The 19,854-nt window shown below is 44.3% G+C and overlaps 1 protein-coding gene across 1 annotated transcript in view; it reads right to left on the bottom strand.

Moving 5' to 3' along the window:
• The window catches only part of LOC104074808 (neuronal acetylcholine receptor subunit alpha-7-like), a 57,711-nt gene extending 39,435 nt beyond the window's left edge, over positions 1-18,276 (bottom strand). Inside the window, exons 1-2 of the mRNA XM_009575078.1 lie at positions 18,198-18,276; positions 3,433-3,572 (exon numbers count right to left, since the gene is read on the bottom strand). Of these exons, the coding sequence (XP_009573373.1) occupies positions 3,433-3,572; positions 18,198-18,276 (219 nt within the window). The remainder of the gene's footprint in view (positions 1-3,432; positions 3,573-18,197) is intronic.
• Between the last annotated feature and the right edge of the window lie 1,578 nt (positions 18,277-19,854).

Below are 19,854 nucleotides of genomic sequence, written 5' to 3'. Positions count from 1 at the left end.
GGCAGGGCTTGGCAGGGCCTGACAGTGCTCTGTGGGAGAGGTCAGGAGCGAAATGCCCTGCTGATGCACAGGGAGTGCCTGGCTTCTGCCAGGGAAGGGTGGAGGGCAGGCTCCAAGCAAAAGTGATCCTCAGAAACTGCATACACGTGAGATAGCTCAGCATGAAATTGTCCTTACACATAGAGGACAAGACAAACTGAACCGAGCCCTGCTGCTAAACAGGGGGTGTAACGGTGTCCTTCTTTCTGCTCATTTGTTTCCTGGATGTAAGAGGCCTGTCTTGGCTGTAGTTGTGAATTAATATAATTTTGGAAAAAGTCCTAACCCTAATGACAAGAAGTCCTTCACCTGCATTTGTCTACCACAACTGTGACAAGCAGAGAACATGTTCTTCACGGCTTTGAGTATGATGACTGGCTTTGAGCGCTAAAAACCACACAGATCCTGTGCAGGCAAATACATGCTGGTAGGAGCAGAAAACCTAATCCAAGGTAGTCACTATTTGAAATTTTCTTCGAAGGAGTGTGAGAAGAGGAGGTGACATTTTAAGTAAAGTCACTTGTCACTACTATTTGGCAAACCACATGGACCTCAGAGCTGTCTTTCCTCTCTATGCAGCAAAGTGAATCTAGATTGTCACCAATGCTGTTCTCAGCAGGCTGGCTGCAGAAGGTGAATTTAGATTTCATTATGTTATAATACAATATGTGTAGGAAACAGACTTATGGAGGCACGTCATGGAACCTGACCCAGGTAGAAGTGCATTAGATATGATGCCAGGTCTTGGCAAGGGTAAGGAGTGAGTTTCTGTGAGTATCAGTTGGCAGACCCCTTCTTTCTTCCATGCAACAATAAAACAGGAGACTTGTTTTCATCTTCTTTACATTGTTTCCTCCTGTGGGGAAACCAGTCCAGGGTCCACTGTCTCACATCCGTTGCAGTGACTACTTGCAAAGCATCCCAGTGAATCCAGCAGTACTGTTGTATGCCTTGGCACACCATACTGCCCTGAACATGAGTTCTTGTTTCCTCCCCTGGGAGCATGGTGCATGAAGTCCCCTCATGCTAGGACCTTGCCTAGGACCCTGCTCTATTATGGTAATGGAACAGGCTGGACACATAAGTCCTCGGAAAGAGCAGCTTTGGGCTTTGTTAGTGCACACACCATTGCCAAGACTGTGATGCTGTCTACCCCCTTCCCCAAGCAAGAAGCAACTGTGCACTAGTTGCTTGGTCTTGAGCCAGGCAGGGCAGCTGAGGAGGCAGTCTACTCACCCCCGGCCTCCCATGTGAGTGAACAGAGACACGCCCGCTTGGTTTGCCTCATGGTGTGCCAGCTAATAGAGGTTACCTCTCCCGTGTAGCTTGACTGCTACTCTTTACATCACGGTGTCTATCACAACCCTCCTTTTAAACAGACATTTTCTGCAGCAGCTGAAGCATCCAGATGCTACAGTCTGTCCAGCCAGCTATGGAGACTGAGGGGCTGTATCCATGCTCACAACCTGCCTGCTGCTGCATATTCCTGCATTGCTTCCTCATTTAGGGACCCATGGGAGCAGTGTTTTGTGGATTTTCAGGCTGGTTGGTTTATGCACTTGTTGATGCCACAGTGACCCTTCTACTACAGGGACTCAACTGCCAAAGGATTTTCTGTCCCTCCGCAGAGGAGACAGGCACCTGTTTACATCATGCAAGATAAATGCTTCAGGACTCTGGATGTTTTTCAAAAACACCACTGAGTGCAGTTTGCAAGACCATGAGCCTGGGACAAGTCATTAATGCTCTGAGCTGACTAACTTCTAGCATCTGTAGTGTGTGCAGAAACGGAGGGAAGCAAAGCTTTGTTTCTGGTATGTATGACCATTTAGATTACCTCTTTCCTACTGTGGACAATCAAAAGGGAAGAATGGAATTAAATTTGTTGTAATGGACATTGACATAATGTAGATAAAGTGCTTAAAGGAATGCTGACTTCCTGAAAGGATGGGTTTCACACGTGAATATGAAACCCAACTGAAAAAAGTTATACGTAACTCCTCCTGACTGACTTTGAAAATGTACAGTCACAGCCCTAAGGCTAAAAAGTCCCCTTTACCACCCCCAACCTTCAAATTACTGCAAGAAAATACTATCAGAAAAAGAAGGGCTGGAGCAAGATCTTCGGAGCTAACACATCTCTGCTAAACCTGGAATTGCTTGCTGAAATTTACTTGAAATTAGCTGGAGGATTTCTCTGCTCTTTCGTTCATGAAAAGGACTGTGAGCTCCTGCCATGAATGAGTGACTTTAATTGACAGTACTGATCTCCTCTCTCTTCCAGCTCAATGTAGTTGCTAACATTTCAAAACAGAAAGATGCTTACCCTGCCTGAGTGGCTGCTGCCTGCCTCCAGGAGCACCACAACTGGCCGGACCTGCCACTTGTATGGCACGATGCTGGAGGGCTAGACTTTCAGGGTCCTGCTTACGCCTCCAGGGAGAGCACCTGGTACACTACACATTTTCAGAAAGATTGTGAGAGCTTTAAAAAGTTTAAATATTTGAGGCCTCAGTCAAATTGGTTTGCAACTGCACAAAGGTTTGCAACATCTGTCTATCTATTCCTTGTTCCCTCCATGACAGTGATGGTGTATTGGAAACCAGCCTGTAATACTGACTATGGAAAGGGTAGGATGAGCAAAGGAGCACTAACATGTTCAGCTGTTTGCTGTGCTGATAGGGTGAAGGTGGTCAGAATTGTTCTCCTGGATTGTTTTTTCCATGTAGATGAAAGAAATTATCTCTATATATCATGGTTTATCATACAGAATCGTCTTCATGATGAAAAAAGGGATTTGGAATATTATGTTAAAATTTTCCATGGGTCAAATCTCCAATTCTGAAAAAGCGTGTTGCAGTCAAGACAATTAGAGGGCTGTGCCTCCAGGTTTTGCTTTTATGTATTTCTAACCTCATCTCAGGGCAGGCTCCTTCAACTGCAGTGCATGGTAAAGACATGATGGGAGAAGAGGCCAATGCCATTGTAATGTCTAATGATAAAGTGTACATGCAGTGATGCTAGCTTTGAAGGCTGCACATGGTCTTTGGTTATTGCATCCTACATGGCTCTGAGAAGAACGTATCATTAGTAATTTGTAGTAACACATGGCTTCTAATTTATTGAATTCTTTTTTCTGTTTAAAACAAATGGAAAAAACTACATCTCCTTGCAGCTCATGTTGTATCAGAGATGGTGGTGCTCTTAGGAGGATACTCACTCCTCCAAAGTGTCAGAGCAAGTACTCCAACATTTAGGGAGGATGCTTAGCCAAAGACAGTCTGTTTTCATCTCTGATAGCCTGATTAAGAGGAAAAGTATGGTCCCTATATGAGCGATCAGGCTTTTTATGCTGATCGGGTGCTGTAGAGAACAGAACAGCAAGTAACTTACCACGTCAATTATCTGCAGCAAAGAAAGCTGGAGCTCTACTACAAGGGGTTGGGAGTCATTCACTACCGGTCGTTCAAGACGATTGTAGTTTCTCAGCAGTTCTCTGTACAAGCGTCTCTGGCTTTCACCCTGCTGAGAGACTAGGGGAAAAGAAAGAAGGCATCTATCATTCGGGCTGGTCACGCTGTCCCCATTGTTTGTCTGTTTTGTTGAAAAACCTCTTTTAATAGGTTTGTAATTTGAAAGCAGTTCCCCAAAAAATCCCCAAAATTCTACACGTGGGTGTGAGACAGATACAGCTTTTCTGCATATGTGACTGATGAGCTCTTAAAAAAAAATTAACCACTAACACTCTAACTCATTACTAACACTCCAAAACTACTGAACAGCCTTTGGGGCTCTGAGTAAATGTCCCCCTCCCTTGGTGCCCCTCCTGCTGATGGTCAGTGGAGATGTGGCTCCAAAACCACGAGACAGCTTCCTGGAAGGCAGTCAGAGCCCTTTTATTTGCTTGTTTTTATTTCCTAGAGACTGGCTGCTGTAAGCCAGCTCTGGTATCACTTGGACATATTGTGTGTTTACCCTGCATGAGTAAAAGGTATTCTTATTTCTTGGAGCTGATGTATCAGGCTCTTTTCTGTACGCAGGAAACAGTAACAAGCCTTCTTCATACCCTCTTCAGTTTTGTGTGGCAGTCTTTCCAAGCTTTGGGTTACTTCCCTTGCCTTTTTTCCTTCTAACGGCAGCATGCTTTATTAACTCCTAATGAGGTGGTGGTATGAATGCTAGAGTATTTGGCAGGTATGTATAATGATACTGAATTTCTGGTGTTACACACTTAACTCAGCTTCCACTGGGAACAGCCTCAACACAGAAGCTGTCATGCAAACACATAAGCATGTTAAAGACTAGCAGAATTTCAGTCTATGCTTAAATTGCAAGATGCCCCTGTTCCCCAGCTTTGGGGTGGGTGTAGAAAGCATCCATCTAGCCTGCGTGACCAGGTTTCCTTGCCACAACAATGATGGATGGGGCAGGGTAGCAGTGATGGCTTGGGTCCCTTCCCGCAGGAAGGTGAGCACTTTGCTGGGACACACTGCCCAAGAGTTTGGGTCCCCCAAAAGAGTCTAGGTGTTGGTGCTCTGGGCAGTGCCAGCCTGAGGTCTACCTAAGAGCTGCATCTAACAGAGTGGGAGTCATGGGCTGCAGGTTCTCTGAGGCCAAACAAGTCCTGTCAGCATGAGTGTGTATTCCCTGAACTTTAGAAATCCAATCCTTGGCAGGGAATCTGCACTCCAAATTATTATTACTTTGGACTGAAACGTTTTTTATCCACTGCAGCTACCAGTCTCTGTGTGTGATTTTGAGCAGAGCTTTGCACATTGAGACTAGGACTCCTCTCACAGAGGTTATGATAAATATCTTTTTGATAATGCAAACAAACCACAACAACCAGTTCTGCCTTCCCCAGCCTTTTACTGTACTCAGCAAACCTTGCAAGCCTAGAATAAGCTGCTTTCCAATACAGCAGCCGTGTCTTCTAAAGCTAATAATAAATTTAGTTTATAAAAAGTTTATAAGTCTGTTTAATTCTTGTTCTTTTCAGTTTTCCTGATATTAAAGGGACCTTTGTCGCTTTCCAGTATGGCAGTGCCTGATAAATAAGGAGGAAGAGTATTTTTGTTTATTTTGGTAAGTTACAACAACACATCATCTTCACGGGCCTTCTCTGCTCTTGCTTAATACATTACATGATCGTGGGGATCCAGAGGAGAAGATGCTATAAGCGCTGATCTCATAGCCCTTGCTGACACATCAGTACAGGATGCTATGTTTTCATCATTGGCAAAGACAAGCTCTGGCCACAGTATCTCTCCTTCACCAGCTTAAGCAAGCTTCCCTGCAAAGCAGTGATTTAGGTTCTCTGTTATGGCCTTAATACTTGCTTTCCAGCACCTCAGAAGACCCCGACTCCCTTGTAAGATCCTTCTGTGGAAAGGAAACCAATGAAAATCACTACATACTGTTCTATGGAAAGAGGTTCTGTGTTTTGAGCAAATTCGCTGTCCTTTCACTCACCTGCCCACCCCAGCCCCATGTTCCTGTGCTTTAGGGAAGAAATGACTGCCTGTCCTATTGCTCTCATCTTAAGTGCTTATGTAATATTTGCCTTTAACCTTCCTTTAAACTGGCTACCTCAGCTTTTACAAAGGAAAAGTGCCCTTCACCAGTCTCTGGAAGTCAGCTGAGCTGCTGGAGTGCCCTGGTACCATTGCTGTCATGGTGCATTAATGCAGCCCCTCTAAGGGAGGTCTGACTTGGAGAGATCTCAGCATAATTCTTTGCTGTATGCTTCGGGAAGATGTCTTTGTACTGTGTGCTCTAACCATGCTGAAGCCAGGCTCCTTTCCCTGTTAAACTTTGTAAGCCAAAGTAGCCCAGTACTGCAATTTTGCATCTAGTTTTCCATCCTTTCTTTAACTCTCCCCTTTGTAGTATGATCCTATTACTTTGCAACTTCTTGTATCCGAAATTGTTAACATAGGCTTAACTGATCTATTCTTAGCCTGCTGAATTGGCATTGCTGACCACATATTTGTGTGCTGCATGGTTTTGCTTACAAAATTACATAGATTCAGAAGCAGTGGAGCCTTTGGGGTGTCCTGGCAAATAGCCATGGCAGCTGTTGGTACCACAAAGACCTGGTTAGTCTAATCACACTGCCATCTCTCTGCTACAGCTGCTTTGGAGAAGGAACTGAAGTGGGTGACAAGTCAGACTTGTATTTTCATAGACTTTTTCTTTAAATTGTAATCTTGAAATACTTAATGTTTTACACTCCAGAGGGATTTCTGCTTTTTCCCCCTCTAATGCTTGTGCTAATGCCTTGTGACACGACATCTCTGTGTGCTAAATGGAGTGTTTGCTGGTGATGGGGAAGTCTGGATCTCTCAGGAGTAGTGGTAGAATAAGCTTTACTGCTGCCTACCTCTTAGTCACAGAAATCTAACCAAAAGCAGTGGCACTGTTTCATCTTTTAAACTAGGCTGGAAGCTGGATGTCAATATTGAAGGTTGCCAGGTCAGTCTCCCAAAAGCAGTGCCAGACTTACTTGCCTAAGTATGTCACAGGAAAGTACAAGTAACTGGCAAAGGGCATGATGCTTTCTAGATAAAGGATCTTTGAGCAACAGCGAGCCTCTTATATCCCACTGCCTCAGACAGTGTCCCCCTTATTTATGAATTATCTTTGAAGCATTAGGAAAACACACAATCTCATTAAAATTCAAGGGAAGAGCAGTGTTTAGCAAGAGTTTTGACACCATTTCCAAGAACATCCTCATAGACATTTGCCTATGCCTTTCAGGCTAGATAAGTGAACAGTGAGGTGGACTGAAAAGTCACTGAACTGTCAGGCTCAGAGGGTTGTGGTCAGCAGCATAAAGTCCAGCTGAAGGCAAGCCGGCGGTGGAGTACTCCAGGGGTGGATGCTGGGGCCAATGCTGTTTAACATTGTTATGAACGATGGGACAGAGTGCACCCTCAGCCTGTTTTCAGATGGTACAAAACCGGGAGGAGTGGCTGATACAGCACATGGCTTTGCTGCCGTTCAGAGGGACCTCGAAAAACTGGAGAAATGGCTGACAGGAACCTCATGAAGTTCAATGAAAGTAAGTACAAAGTCCTGCACCTGAGGAGAAGTAACCCCAGGCACCAGGATAGGCTGGGGGCCCACTGGCTGGAGAGCAGGTTGGCAGAAAAAGCCTGGGGATCCTTATGGATAGCAAGCTGAGCATAAACCAGCAATACACATTTGCAGCAAAGGCCACCAGCATCCTGAGCTGCATCAGGCAAAGCCTCACCAGCAGGTCAAGAGAGGTGATCCTTCCTCTCTACTCAGCACTGGTGAGACACACCTGGAATGATGGGTCCAGTTCTGGGCTCCTCAGTACAAAGGAGTCATGGTGTTACTAGACCAAGGTCTAGGTTGTCCCTAGCTTTACTCTCTGAATAATCTGAAATGGTTCCCTAAACTGCTCCTGGAGTTTACAGGTAATTTGGAGGCACAAGGCAACCAATCCCCTGGTTGTATACATGGACTACATTCAACTCTTAAATACCTCTTTGAATCTCCTCCCATGCTCCTTCGTGTACAAAGAAGTCTGCAAGAAGCCCACTGATTGATCAACACGGCCTATAAACTGCTACCAATCTCTTGGGAATACGTCCTGCAGTTGAATTTAATCTTTCTTTCTAGGATGGAATTGCTGAGAATTGCACAGCTAGGTAACCTTCCTAGGAGCTATTTCTCTATTGCAGAATGCTACCACCTCCTCTAACAGGAAATACAAGAAAATGTGGGTCCCTCCAAATGCATTACCGTGGGACCAGGGAAACCCCAGGAAGGGTGGTACTGTGTGGTATCCTCTGTGCTGGATCAGGGAGTCCTATGATGTGAAGGAAGAAACTGTAGCAAGAAAACAGAAGATGGTAATTCCCCTACAGGCTTATTTCTGAAATATATCTGAAAAGCTGTCCTTCACCTCCTTTGTTCCCCTACAACATGCTTGCCTTGAATTATTTCAGCAGGGAATAAAGCAAGTCATCTTGCTGTTGGCTTACAGTCTGAGCTCTGTCTTTCTTCCACAAGCATGATCTGCATGTGAGATTTCATCCTCTTTATGAAATGCAGACATGTCCGAGACAGGTTATGTCAAGAGACTAGGACTGAAACATAAGGTAATTGTATATTTAAAAAAAATTTGCAGAGACCTTCTCAGAGCATGCCTAGTGGTCAGCTCCTGACTGAGCATCCCTGGTGTGGGCCACATAATGGCTTGCTGTGCACAATAAGGAATAAATAAGGAAATATTAACAAGAAGGTGGGTGGAAGGACATGGATTTCCAAGAGGTTTTCAGCCATCTCTGGTTCACAGTGTTCCCTGGTTTTATTTTCATAATCTTTGAACTTTTTTCTGGGCCAGCTGCTAGAGGAATGTTTTCTAGCTGTGGCTCATTTCTTTTGGCAGAGGCCTGAGCCTTACACACAAGTAAATACTTTATTCATACAAGATTATGGGAGTTATTGGTATCTAAAAGACCAATGGTTTTCAGACCAAATATCATATTCTTCCCATATCACTTTATATTTACACATATGTATGCTAACATGTCTCTGAATTACAAAACATGCCTTTTTTTTTCTTCCCTTCTCAAAAACAGTTCCTAGAATCGTTTGCATATACAATCTCTTGCAGAGCACAGTAAGTTAAAATCAACAGCATATTCCTGGTCCATCACATTGTTCCTTTTAAATATTTTGTCCCCTGCTACTTCATAAAAGGTTCTAAACTTCAGCAATATTGTGGTTGTGGTATTTACTCACTCCCCTTGTAGCTTCTGCAGGTATTTCACCGCATCTATGTCATTTTTTTCTCTCTGAGTTGTTACTTTGGCACATACCCTCTGTTTTAATTTGTTTGTTTGGTTGGTTGTTTGTTTGTTTGTTTTACTGTTTCCTAAAAGAAATCGAGTGGAGTTCTGGTCTTTTTTGAAAAGCAGTGTCATTATACTAAGAGGTATTGTTATATTTTGTTGGGTAATTATTGTATACAATCTTGTTATAAATGGAACATTCAGAGAGCAAAAAGCCATTAGGAAAACCTACGGGTATCAGAGCTAAATCCTGGAACTTCCAGGTATTTTCCTAACAACCTGCAGAGTCTTCTGCCACAGCTCCTCTTCTATTATTTATTTTCTTTTTAGTTTATCACCGTACTCTTACAGGGATTTTTAGCTGTTTCTTTGGGAATGCAAATAGAACGATCACAGGAAGACACACACGTGCACAGACACACTATATGCAATTATGAATTATGGGGGAAGTAACAGGAGTAGTATCAGAGAAAAAGTAGGTTGTTTCACAGGCAACTTCATCGGCATAAAGAATTGGAATGGTAACAGCACCTACAAAAATGTGACATCTTCTAATGGTTTGGTAGCTATAAAAAACCACCCACCTTATTTTGTATATTTTGCAGATTTCTGAGAATGTAAAGCATGTCACTGCCATATGTCACTTAATCCCCAGAGACACAGATGTGTCCCATCTGCTTTTGTTCTTATGTGCAGTGTTGTTGCTTTTATTTGTGGCTGCAAATGCATTATTTCTTTCAATGTCCTTTGATTTAAAATGCATGCCATCACACCTTCAGGGAAGAGTACTCACATAAGAAACAATGGAATCACATCAGCTGCCTCAACCCTGTGTGTTTCTCTGTCTGTGTCTGCCTCTGTGTGTTTGCATGTTGTGTATTTGAATGCCTCTCTCATTTAAAACCTCTTTTTAATCTACTTGCCTTCTGGGTAATCTTTGACTCTAATCTTTGGCTCTCGCTCTGCAGATTGTTTCTGTACCTTACACACAAAACTCATTAGATACCCAGAGGAATGTGAGAAATGCCATGTTTTCCTAGGCAAAAAGGACCTAATCTTCCCGATACTGGTCATTTTCTGTTCTTTCATAGCAGATAAAGAGCTCCCAGCAGAGATAGGTATTAAAGGGTATGGTAGGAAAAGTTTCATCTCAAAGACTTTAGGCACATGACAACATACTAAAAAGAGAATATAGGCCATTACATAATGAAAGGATTGAATTATATTTTTGGTCCTGCTGGCTTGGTGCAGATCTTTTAAAGGCGGAGATATGTGTGTAAGGTGAAGAGACACACCTTAAGATACTAAAAGTGGGATACCTCTTAAACATATGATAGTTATCTAAACTACCTCATTGCTCCAGGTCAGAAACATAACTGGCTACAGGCAGAAAGGTAGAAAATGTATTTTTAGTGTAATGCTAGTTTACATTGGCTTCATGCTGCCTGTGAGCAAAGTGAGAGCTGCACTGGCTGCAAGGCACAGGCAAGGCACAAATGTCCAAAGCGAACATGGATCTGGGAATGCAGAGAAAGTTGCAAGTTTGTCTTTCCAATATCAGAAACAAATGCTGGATGATGTGAAACATAGTGTTAGAGTCCTGTGAAAGGGATTTGGGATACCCTGATGGAAATTTTGACTGCATCTTGAATGGCTGCTTATTTGTCCTCCTTTTCAGTGCTTAGTACCTGAACTGGGAAATATGAAGACACATTTTCCCAAATCCGAAATAGTTTCCCACTTGGGAAGCAAAACTTACATAAAACACCCATAGATGAGACTCAGCCCTGTTTTAAGCAGTACTGCTGAGCTTTCACTAGGCCAGGCTAAACTTGCTGCCTGTCTGTGCGAAAGATGCTGTGCTGCTAGCTGGCTGGTGGTAGTTTGGAGGTTTTGGCAGCAGAAGTGGCTGCTATCAAGGGATTTTTTCCAAGGGAAAGAAGTCTGAGGCTTTAGTAGTCCAGGTCTTCAAAGACAAAGGGAGCTGTAAATAGAGGCAGGAAAATTCTCAGCAGGGAGTCTGAATTTATTTCACACTGAAGACAAAAGCTGCTTCTAAGACTGTCTTGATGAGGTAAATGACTGGCTCTGAGCAAATTAGACTTGTGACCAACCAAACAAGGTCTCTGGAGATCTGACCTAGGACACTTGAAATTGTAAGAAGTGCTTTGTTTTGGCTGATTCAGCCCAGATTTGCTTATGTGCATATAAGGTGGCTGAGCATGGTCTGTAACATGACATTTACAGCTGTTTTCTTCCTAGACTCTGAATGTCACAAGGTCTCAGTGACAGGTCAGCATTGGTTAGCCTTGATCTGTCTGTTTTCAGAATGCTAGATGCTATTGTCTTTTCCTCAGGTACAGGCCTCGAGTCCTGGTTTTGTTGGGATCAGTGGGGATACGAAGTATGTGGCTTTCCTTGCTGCACCTTGCCAGCCAAACCTGTATTGGCTGAGTCACTGAATCTGACTAAGAGCAGAAATGAACTACAGTGAAAATTAGGTACTTCCAGACAACGAGCCTGATTTTGTCTTAACTTTACTATGTTGATTTAAAGCTTTGGTAATTTCAATCTAATGCTCCTGAATTATGTCAGTGCAAACAAAACAGAATTAAAACAAAATTGGTGCCCCATGTATCCAGGTGGTGTATGACTGTTATCTTGCGATACAGTGGCAACGCCTGCAGATGCAGGAAGCGTGGTCTCTGAGAGAGACCAAAACTAGCCTGAAAAGGAGAAAGTGACCCTGTGCTGTCTGGCCTGAACTCTTGTATTCCCCAGCATAGAGACTTCCTGAGTCTGCTAGAGCATTTTGACCCAAAGGGGAAATGATTTGCCCACTGGGGAAGAGGCCTCCTCTGGAGAAGGATGTCTCCTCTCCTTACCCACAGACCTGTTCCCATTAGATCTATCCTTTCTCTATCATCCTGCCCTCTCGTTGTCACTGTCAGGCAATGTGTAAGTAGATCTGACGATGGCAGGAGTGTTGAAGTGCTTGGGCTGAGATACCAATCCAACAAATTTGAATTATAAAGTAAAGGGAAACTGGGGACCTTAATATCTTTGGAGGCTACATTAGAAGGCTTAGACCCTGAACGAAACACTGCTGCAGAGAGGATGCTGCAGGATAGCTGTTTGACTATATTAGAAAGACAAGCCTTTTACTTAGAGCTCTTGAGGCTGTCCAGTTGCCTTTTATGAATTGCGTGTGAAGCCTGAACAAGAATGGGTCCAATTCAAAGCTGCTGCCCATTTGCCACTTGAAACACTGACAACTGCAAACCATCTAACAACTATTTATTCCATTTTTTATCTCCTCTTCTTATTGTTACAGCTGGTCAAGCAAGATTTCAGTTTGCTGATGACTTTTCTAAAATGACACAATATTCAAGGGAATGTACTCCATCATTTGTCATGACCTGCTCTGCCACGTTGCAGACTCAAGATGGGGAGGTTCTTCAAAAAGAGCACAAGATGGCTAAGAATTACAGAATGTATTTTCTGCATCATTATATGACCTCGTACATTTGTTTTTTTCCCAAACCTACCGATGCAGAGGTGATGAAAACACTAAGCAGCAGCATCCTCTACAGCCAGCCTATATTCAACAACAGTGAGACCCACTGCATGACACAAAGTTAGCTCTGTGCCTCTGTGCTAGCCCTATCTTGTCCCAGGGCAGGACAAGATATACACTGACCCTGTGGAGTCAGTTGAGTAGAGTCCGCTGAGACAACAGGCTGCTGGAGCACAGCATGTCCGATGAGAGGTGGAAAGACATGTCTTTGATCAGCTTGGCGATGAGAAAGCAAGGGGGAGCTTTTTTGGCTGCCTTCAGCTGCCATGAGGAAGGGCTCTGTGATGAAGGAGCCAGACTCTTCTGGAAGGTGCACAACGACAACACTAATCAGACACAAGTTGCATCATGGGGCATTGCCAGGGTATCAGGGGAGCCTTTTTTTCTCTGAAGGGTGCTTACCATAGGGGATACCACTGTCCTTAAAGATCTTCCCAGCTTGACTGCCCAAGAAGCACCTAAAACAGCTGTCCCTGCTGTGAGAAGGGGGGTTGGGCTGGGCAACCTTTGGAGGTCCCTTCCAGCCAAATTATTCTACCAGATCTATGAATCTGTATGGATCAGATCCTCTCTCACCTCAGCTGCCATAAACGTATCTTCTCCAATTTACAACTTAATTTTCTCTCTTGGCATTGTGGAGATCTAAGTGACCAGAGATTCTTTTCCACATAGCCACAGCTGAGCTTCAGGGAACAGAGTGTACAGTCCTGTCAGCCCAATCTGCAAACTGGCTTTAGGCTGCTTGAGTCCTTAATGTGAAATGAGATCTCCTCAAGCCTGCCCCTTCCCTCTAAGTCCTTTTTCTGTCCAAATCTGTGTTGCATTAAGGACAGAAATGAGGACTGTGGCTTTCTCTGCAACATTCTCTGCAATAAGTACTGAAGACATCCATTTCTGGAAGGTGATTGCAGACTTCCATTTCAGCACTCCGGTAACTTCAGCTTCTCTAAATGAGCAAAGCCAATTGATAGCAAGGCAGAACAGAATCACCTGCACCTCACTGTTGACATGCATAAATACTCATGCTGACACGAAAGTTCTCTTTCCATTGCAATTTATTGCAAGCCTCAGGTGGGAAGACTGTTATTTCCAAACACATCATCTGGTTCAGGTCTCAGTCTTGTTATCAGCTGCTTTGCTCAATGCAGAAAGTACTTGATAAGCAAAACTCTTTCTTCAAGTCATATTTGCTCAGAAGTGTGTCCCAAGACAGCAATAAACTCCTGTCTACCTTTTTCATTCCCATGGATGCTACTGATTGCCAGTGCTAGCCCTACCTGTCTCAGGCAGATTTGCTCTCTTCCTTAATTAGATTATGCAGGATCTCTAGGCAGTAGGCATCCTTGAACAATCATGTCAGGAGTGATGCAAAAGGTTTTAATCTACTTTAATCACACCCTAGAGCTGGAGAGACTTTATATCTCCCTCCTTGCTTGTAACATACAAATGAAATTCTGCACTAACCTTTTGTTCAGGACATACAGTGAAATTGAATGCTATTTGGGTACATGCGTTCCCTTGAAAATCGCAGCCATCACGTTCAGATGGAAATATTTCCTGTTTTGTGACTGATGTAACCCATTCTTAGACTTCGGAAAGTTACTTCGTCATGCAGGTGTGAGAAGGGATGCTGCACTGTTCTCACTGCACCACAGAGACATAAAATACCTCTTTCACTGCTTGGAAAAGTTTACAGTTGTCGACAAAATCACCCAATATGTTACCACCATCACTAACTCATGTTCTCCTCTACATGTCTTAGGAGAACAAACCAGAGGGAGAAAAAAGGTCTGGAGCTCTCTTTAGGACATGAATCCTGTGCCTGGAACAGGAACTTCTGCTCTGAGACCATCATAAGGCCCCCTGCACTGGAACAAGGCTGAAGGCTCCCAAGGCACCATCTGGCATCATCCCAAAGACCAGATGGATGCTACTTTCTTGTGCACTGTATTTGCTTCTGGACCCCTCCCTACATGCAGAGTGCTATACCAATAGGTGCAAATAACAATAGATGCCAGTGATGTCAGGGCCCAGGTGCTTTTTCCGGCCCTTCCCACTTTTTCTAGTGAAATTTGAGGAGTTAACACACGAAAATCTAGCGCAGATCACTATCAGCAAATGTGCATGGAAATATCTCCAACTTTCCTGGAGCCTGGCAACTTCTCACAAGCTTGGGCCAGCTCCACAGTTGCAGCTGTGCCTACGATAATACAGAGCAGTCTTAGAGCTGTGCCAGTGAATGCACATAGAAGATTAGTGACTGACCATGAAGTCTGGTTCATTGAACTGAAAAGTCAATCTCAAGAGGCAAGCATGTACAGCAAGTTACTGTAGCAGACAATAACTCACAGGAAATCATCTCAGAAATTTGCCTAGGACTCTGCTTGCGTGTCTTAAATGTGTTGGCACATGTTTCTGCACTAGTGTTCTTGATCACAGAGCAGACTGACACCTATATCCAGACATGTGCTATGACAAGTACATTCTACCCTGTATGACTCCATGCATACATGACGCCTTAGCAAGCCCACAGAATCCAGAGTGACCAGACTCTGGTGTCTGTGCTCCCAGATGTTATAGTAATGGCAGGGATCTGGCAGTAATTTCCCATTTCTGCAAGGTGCATGTGTGGCATCTTTTTAGCCAATATGGAAGAAAAGACTTACTTGTACAAGCAAAGGTCTTCCTCATATCTTTTTTACTTTAAGGTTTCATCAGCTACATTGTTATCTTTGAAACTGTGTATCACTCTGTGGGTGATACAACTCAGAGCATCAACATAGAGAATGTGGGGAACTGAGGTGAATGCGACCTCCAGACCTCAAATTAAGAGTATGAAAAATTCTAAATTATCTGACTTTAACACCTGGTTTTAGTCTGGTAACATTTATGAGACCTAAAGGTCTTTACCAACCACCTAAATTACCAATGACTTTACATTGTACTCTATTAAGACACAGGACTTCTCACATCTATTCAACAGTGTCTCTCTGGAGTAAACCATTTTGATTAACACAGCTCACTGCAGTTCCATCAGTCCTACCCAGCTGAGGCCCGAAGTTTAGACTCCATACATAGGTATTTAAGTACCAGCCTTGGTTCTTCCTGCTACACGGATCTCTAAACTCATGTCACTTCAGTCTAACTAGCTCACATTAGAGCAATTGTATCTTGGCAGCAGAATCTGGCCTTTTGAGACTGTCTTGCCAATGCTACTGCTGCTGCAGAAATAGCATCTGCTTGCATGGAAGTGAACCAAGAACAGTATCCTTATGAGGATTTGCTCCTAGAGCATCGGTTGTGTTCTGATGTGATCACTAGACCCTATCTAAATCACCAAAGCTGTGAGAAAGCATGAAATGAGTGTAGCACAGGAATTCAACTCTGTATTGTGAGCGAGCCAAAGAAAAGCTGTTTTGCACCGGCTGCATACACCAAGTCAGGCTGAGTTGCTTCATAATTTACATCCTTTAGCTGGTTAGCTTGTCTGCAGCAACCCCTGCCATAGGATTTGTCCCATACTGCTGAGCACTTACATTCCCACCAGACTGCAGAGGAGGGGCTCTGTCCTTAGCTTGCCTTTGCCTTTGTTGGGCTTTTCAGAGCTACATGGCCAGAGTATGACCCTGATGTCAGGCTGCACAGAGCAAAGGAACTAAGAGGTCTGACTCTGCTCTGTGTGGCATGTGTGGCACGTTAGTGGCCTCACTTTAAAAAAAGTACATAAAAGCACAGTAATTAGAACACATGGGTTGACTGGAGATTAGCAAAGCGCATGTTTAACTTCCCTGAATGTTCAAACACAGCAGGTACCTGTGCACTGAGCTGAAGTAATGCTCCTTGGAGAGGCTAGGTGCCCATGCAGTCACTGGAACACATTTCTCAGGAGGAAAACTCCTTTGCAGGGTCGTCTGCACCCTGGCTCCCAGACTGCATCATGCTCAGAGAAAAGAGCAGGAGTGGGTATGATCTCTCACTTCCAATCTCTTCCTGGAGCAGGGTTTTCAGGTCCCTTAACCTGAGTTTGTCATGTAGCTGCTGGGACTCACAGGGTCCTTCCATCCTCTAGGTGCTCCTTCAAGGATTGCACCTGGCATGAAAGGGATGGATGGCTCTCAGAGATGTCATCTGGGATCCAGGGAGGCTGAGGACCAGTTTCCTGATTTTCGCTAGGGCCCACGTCCCAGGAAAGCATCACTAGCTCCAGGCTTTTCAGGAAGGAGGGCTGCAATAACCTAATATGAATGACATGTCTATAAGGGCTCCTAGCAGTAGTGCAAGTAGAGTCAAGTTGAAGCAAAAAGTTGTGGAAAGGACTGGAAAAAATGACTGAGTTCTTCATGGTTTGTTTTGTTTTGTTTTTTAACTAGTCCTTTTCACAACTTTCCTGTCAAGCAGCTCTGCAGGAGTTTTCAGTAGTTGAGAAATTGTTATGAATTCTGTTGAAACAACTCAGCACTATGTGAGAGTGATGTTAGTTATGATGGACTTGCTGTGACCTCCATGGGGGTGCTCTGAAGAATCCCAGGGGAGTTCATTTGGAGCTTACTGTTAAAAGACTCTGCTACTGATAACATGCTAAGATCATCCCAAATTTTTTCTCTTCTGCCCCAACTGCACAATTCCCAGGGCTTTTATTTTCTTTTTTTTTTTTCCCTTTTCTTTAAAAATAAAAAAAAAACTATCCATAAAGCAGAGGTCAAATACAGATCAAACCACCTTAATCAGAGGTTCATTTCATTCTGCTTTAGCAGTTGTCTGTAAAAGTGCATACTTGTAAACTGCTGGTAAAAGCACCTAACAAAAAAACCTGTGAATTATTTATAAAGCAGTTTGTGTCTTCATGTGCCGCTCCGAGAAACTAAGAATTGCCCCTGATGAATTAGTGATTACTCAGTATTTAAAAGGCAGTATTTACATGATACACAACTGCTCAAAATGGGACTGCACACAAAGTAAGTCATATCATAACTAGCTGCCATCACCTGCCTGTTAGTTCAGCTCCTGAAGTAGCAAAGAAATGTTTTGCAAACAAAGAACAAAGCAAGTTCTTAATCTAGCAAGGTGGGGAAACACTTTTCTGCAATAGCATTGCTACATTAGGCAGCTGAAATGTGGAGCTGTAATAATGAAATGCATGGATGTTTTGCAGGTTCGGATAAACTAATACGGAATTATCTATGTGGCATGAATAGTCCAGTGCAACATCACACATACATAAGTTTCCCATGCACCTGAGCTTCTGAAATATGCGGACCACCTTCTCTGCTTTGAAAAGACAATCCTGTCTCTATGCATAAATCGTGGGTAACATGACATGATGCCTCACATCTGGAATACTCAGTTTTAGAATTTATAGTTGCTGCAGGCATGCATGTTTCATATAACAAGCTGTTAGGGAACAATAAAAGCACATTTTGTGTAGAATCTTGAACATCTTTTGGGACTGTGGCTATTTCAATCTCCCTTCTCATTTAAAAATTCTTTATTGTTAGCCCTGCAATCCTCCATCTCCCCTCCCCCACCTTTTCCTTTCTTAAAAGAAGGTGCCCAGCACTGCGAGATCCACAAACTTACTCAAACTGATTACAAAACTCAGTGGGACCAGCACTGGACTCTAACAAAGTTTAAACCACAAGCAGATACAAGTCCTCTGAAAATAGAGTTGGGGTAGGATGTGACTACTGTTTAGAAAAAATAAAAGAAAAACAAAAAAAAACCCCAAAAAACTGGTCAACCACAGATGAGCTTACCTTTAAAGAAAGACAGGAACAAGGATGCCCAGAGACATAGTCCAGAATAAACAAATCCCAAGCATTTTTCTGTGAGCATTGTCAAAATAAGCTGGCTATCCTTCCTGAGCAGAGGGTGAGAGAGGATGAAGTCTTGGAGACAGCCTGCAATGACTGATGGATTTGGCAATTACAGTAATAAGGCATCAAACCAGCTTCCCACCAGGAGAAAGAAGTGCATTTGGTCGTGTGCTTCTCCAGTCCCCAGGAGCCAAATCAGCTCAGTGCTGGGTCAGTAAATCCAAACACAAAGGGTCTGGTTACTTGGCTTGGGACTCACATTCCCAGGCACTCTGAGCCTTTTCTTGGTCACAAGCAAATGCTAGCGATCCCTGCACACAGCTGTGTGTGTACGGCAAAGAGGGGGAGTGCGCTGCCTGGGAGATTCTTTCCACATCCCCACAGATTGTACCTAACTCGAGACAGCACGTCTGCAGCACTTCCAGTCCTTGCACTCGAGTGCCTCTAGAGCTGTTTCCCAGCAAAATGAGTTTGTGTCCCTCTCTGTTCTCTCTCAGCTGCCAGTGCAACTTGCAGCAAGAACCTGTGGCATGGTCCTTCTACCATGCACCTGCCCTTTCTCCCAGCCAAGGTGGCTGGGGAGATTCAATAGTGCAGCAGCTGGGGAACGTGAAACTAGCCAGTCTCCTGCCCTTTTTGATGCACGCCTTCTTGCGATCATTTCCACCAGAGGCAGGGAACTGCCTTGAGTATCCTCTTCCCCAGCTGCCCACTGCTGCTGGCTCGCCACCATGGAATTTTGCACACACCTTGGCTCCCCTGGGACAGCTCCTCTACCTCCCCACTCCATTTTATTTAGCAGCCAGGCAAAAGCAAGGCAAGGCAAGGCAATGGCTTGAATGCATTTCATGACTTTCATCATTTGGGACTTTTTAAATTCTTTGCCTGTTCTGAACACTCACCCACTTCTCTTTCACTGAAAACAGGTGCAGGTCTTTGCACTTCCCCTTGTTGAACTTCTTGGGGCTCCTGCCTTGGCAGAGTACAACCCTAGGTTGACACAGAGAGCAGCACCAAGTTGTGACTCTGCGCAGGAGGCATTTGGGCGCTGCCGTAGTGAGGCTGCACAGGGCAATGCAGGCTGGTAGGAGAGCAGAGCCCCGGGACGTGGGGCAGAGAGTGCGGTGAGGAGGAGGCCAGGCCTAGGGTGATGAACAATGGGGCATGGGCTGGCCCTGGAGACCTCCCAGCCGGAAACATGTACCCCGGGACCAGATGCAGAGATGCAGACCTGGAGTTGGGCAGCACTTGCTTTTTGGGGGGAAAAAAAAGTACATGGCACATGTAGAAGGACCCGTCAGAATCAACATCCCACCCCTCCTGGCCAGGGGCTGCATTGCTGCACCCCCTCTCCCACCAGGCTGACCCCAGAAGCTGCAGGGCCCAGCGGACACATGGGCCATAGCACCAGGAAAATTGGAGAAAAGCTGTGCAGGTGAGGATAGCAACACCACTGGCATTGTTAGTAATACTGAGACTTTTTTCACGCTTTCGTTTTCTTTTACTAAATGCTAAATTGTTTCGGGGGGCCAGGACCACAAGGGGCTGGTGTGTGCCCCAGCTGTGGGCAACTGTCGTGGTTTAACCCCACGCAGCC

This window comes from Fulmarus glacialis, unplaced genomic scaffold (genome assembly GCF_000690835.1).
Source record: "Fulmarus glacialis isolate BGI_N327 unplaced genomic scaffold, ASM69083v1 scaffold4233, whole genome shotgun sequence".
Lineage (NCBI taxonomy): Eukaryota > Metazoa > Chordata > Aves > Procellariiformes > Procellariidae > Fulmarus > Fulmarus glacialis.
Note: the sequence above shows the minus strand (reverse complement) of the source record. Positions and strands in the feature narration are given on the sequence as shown.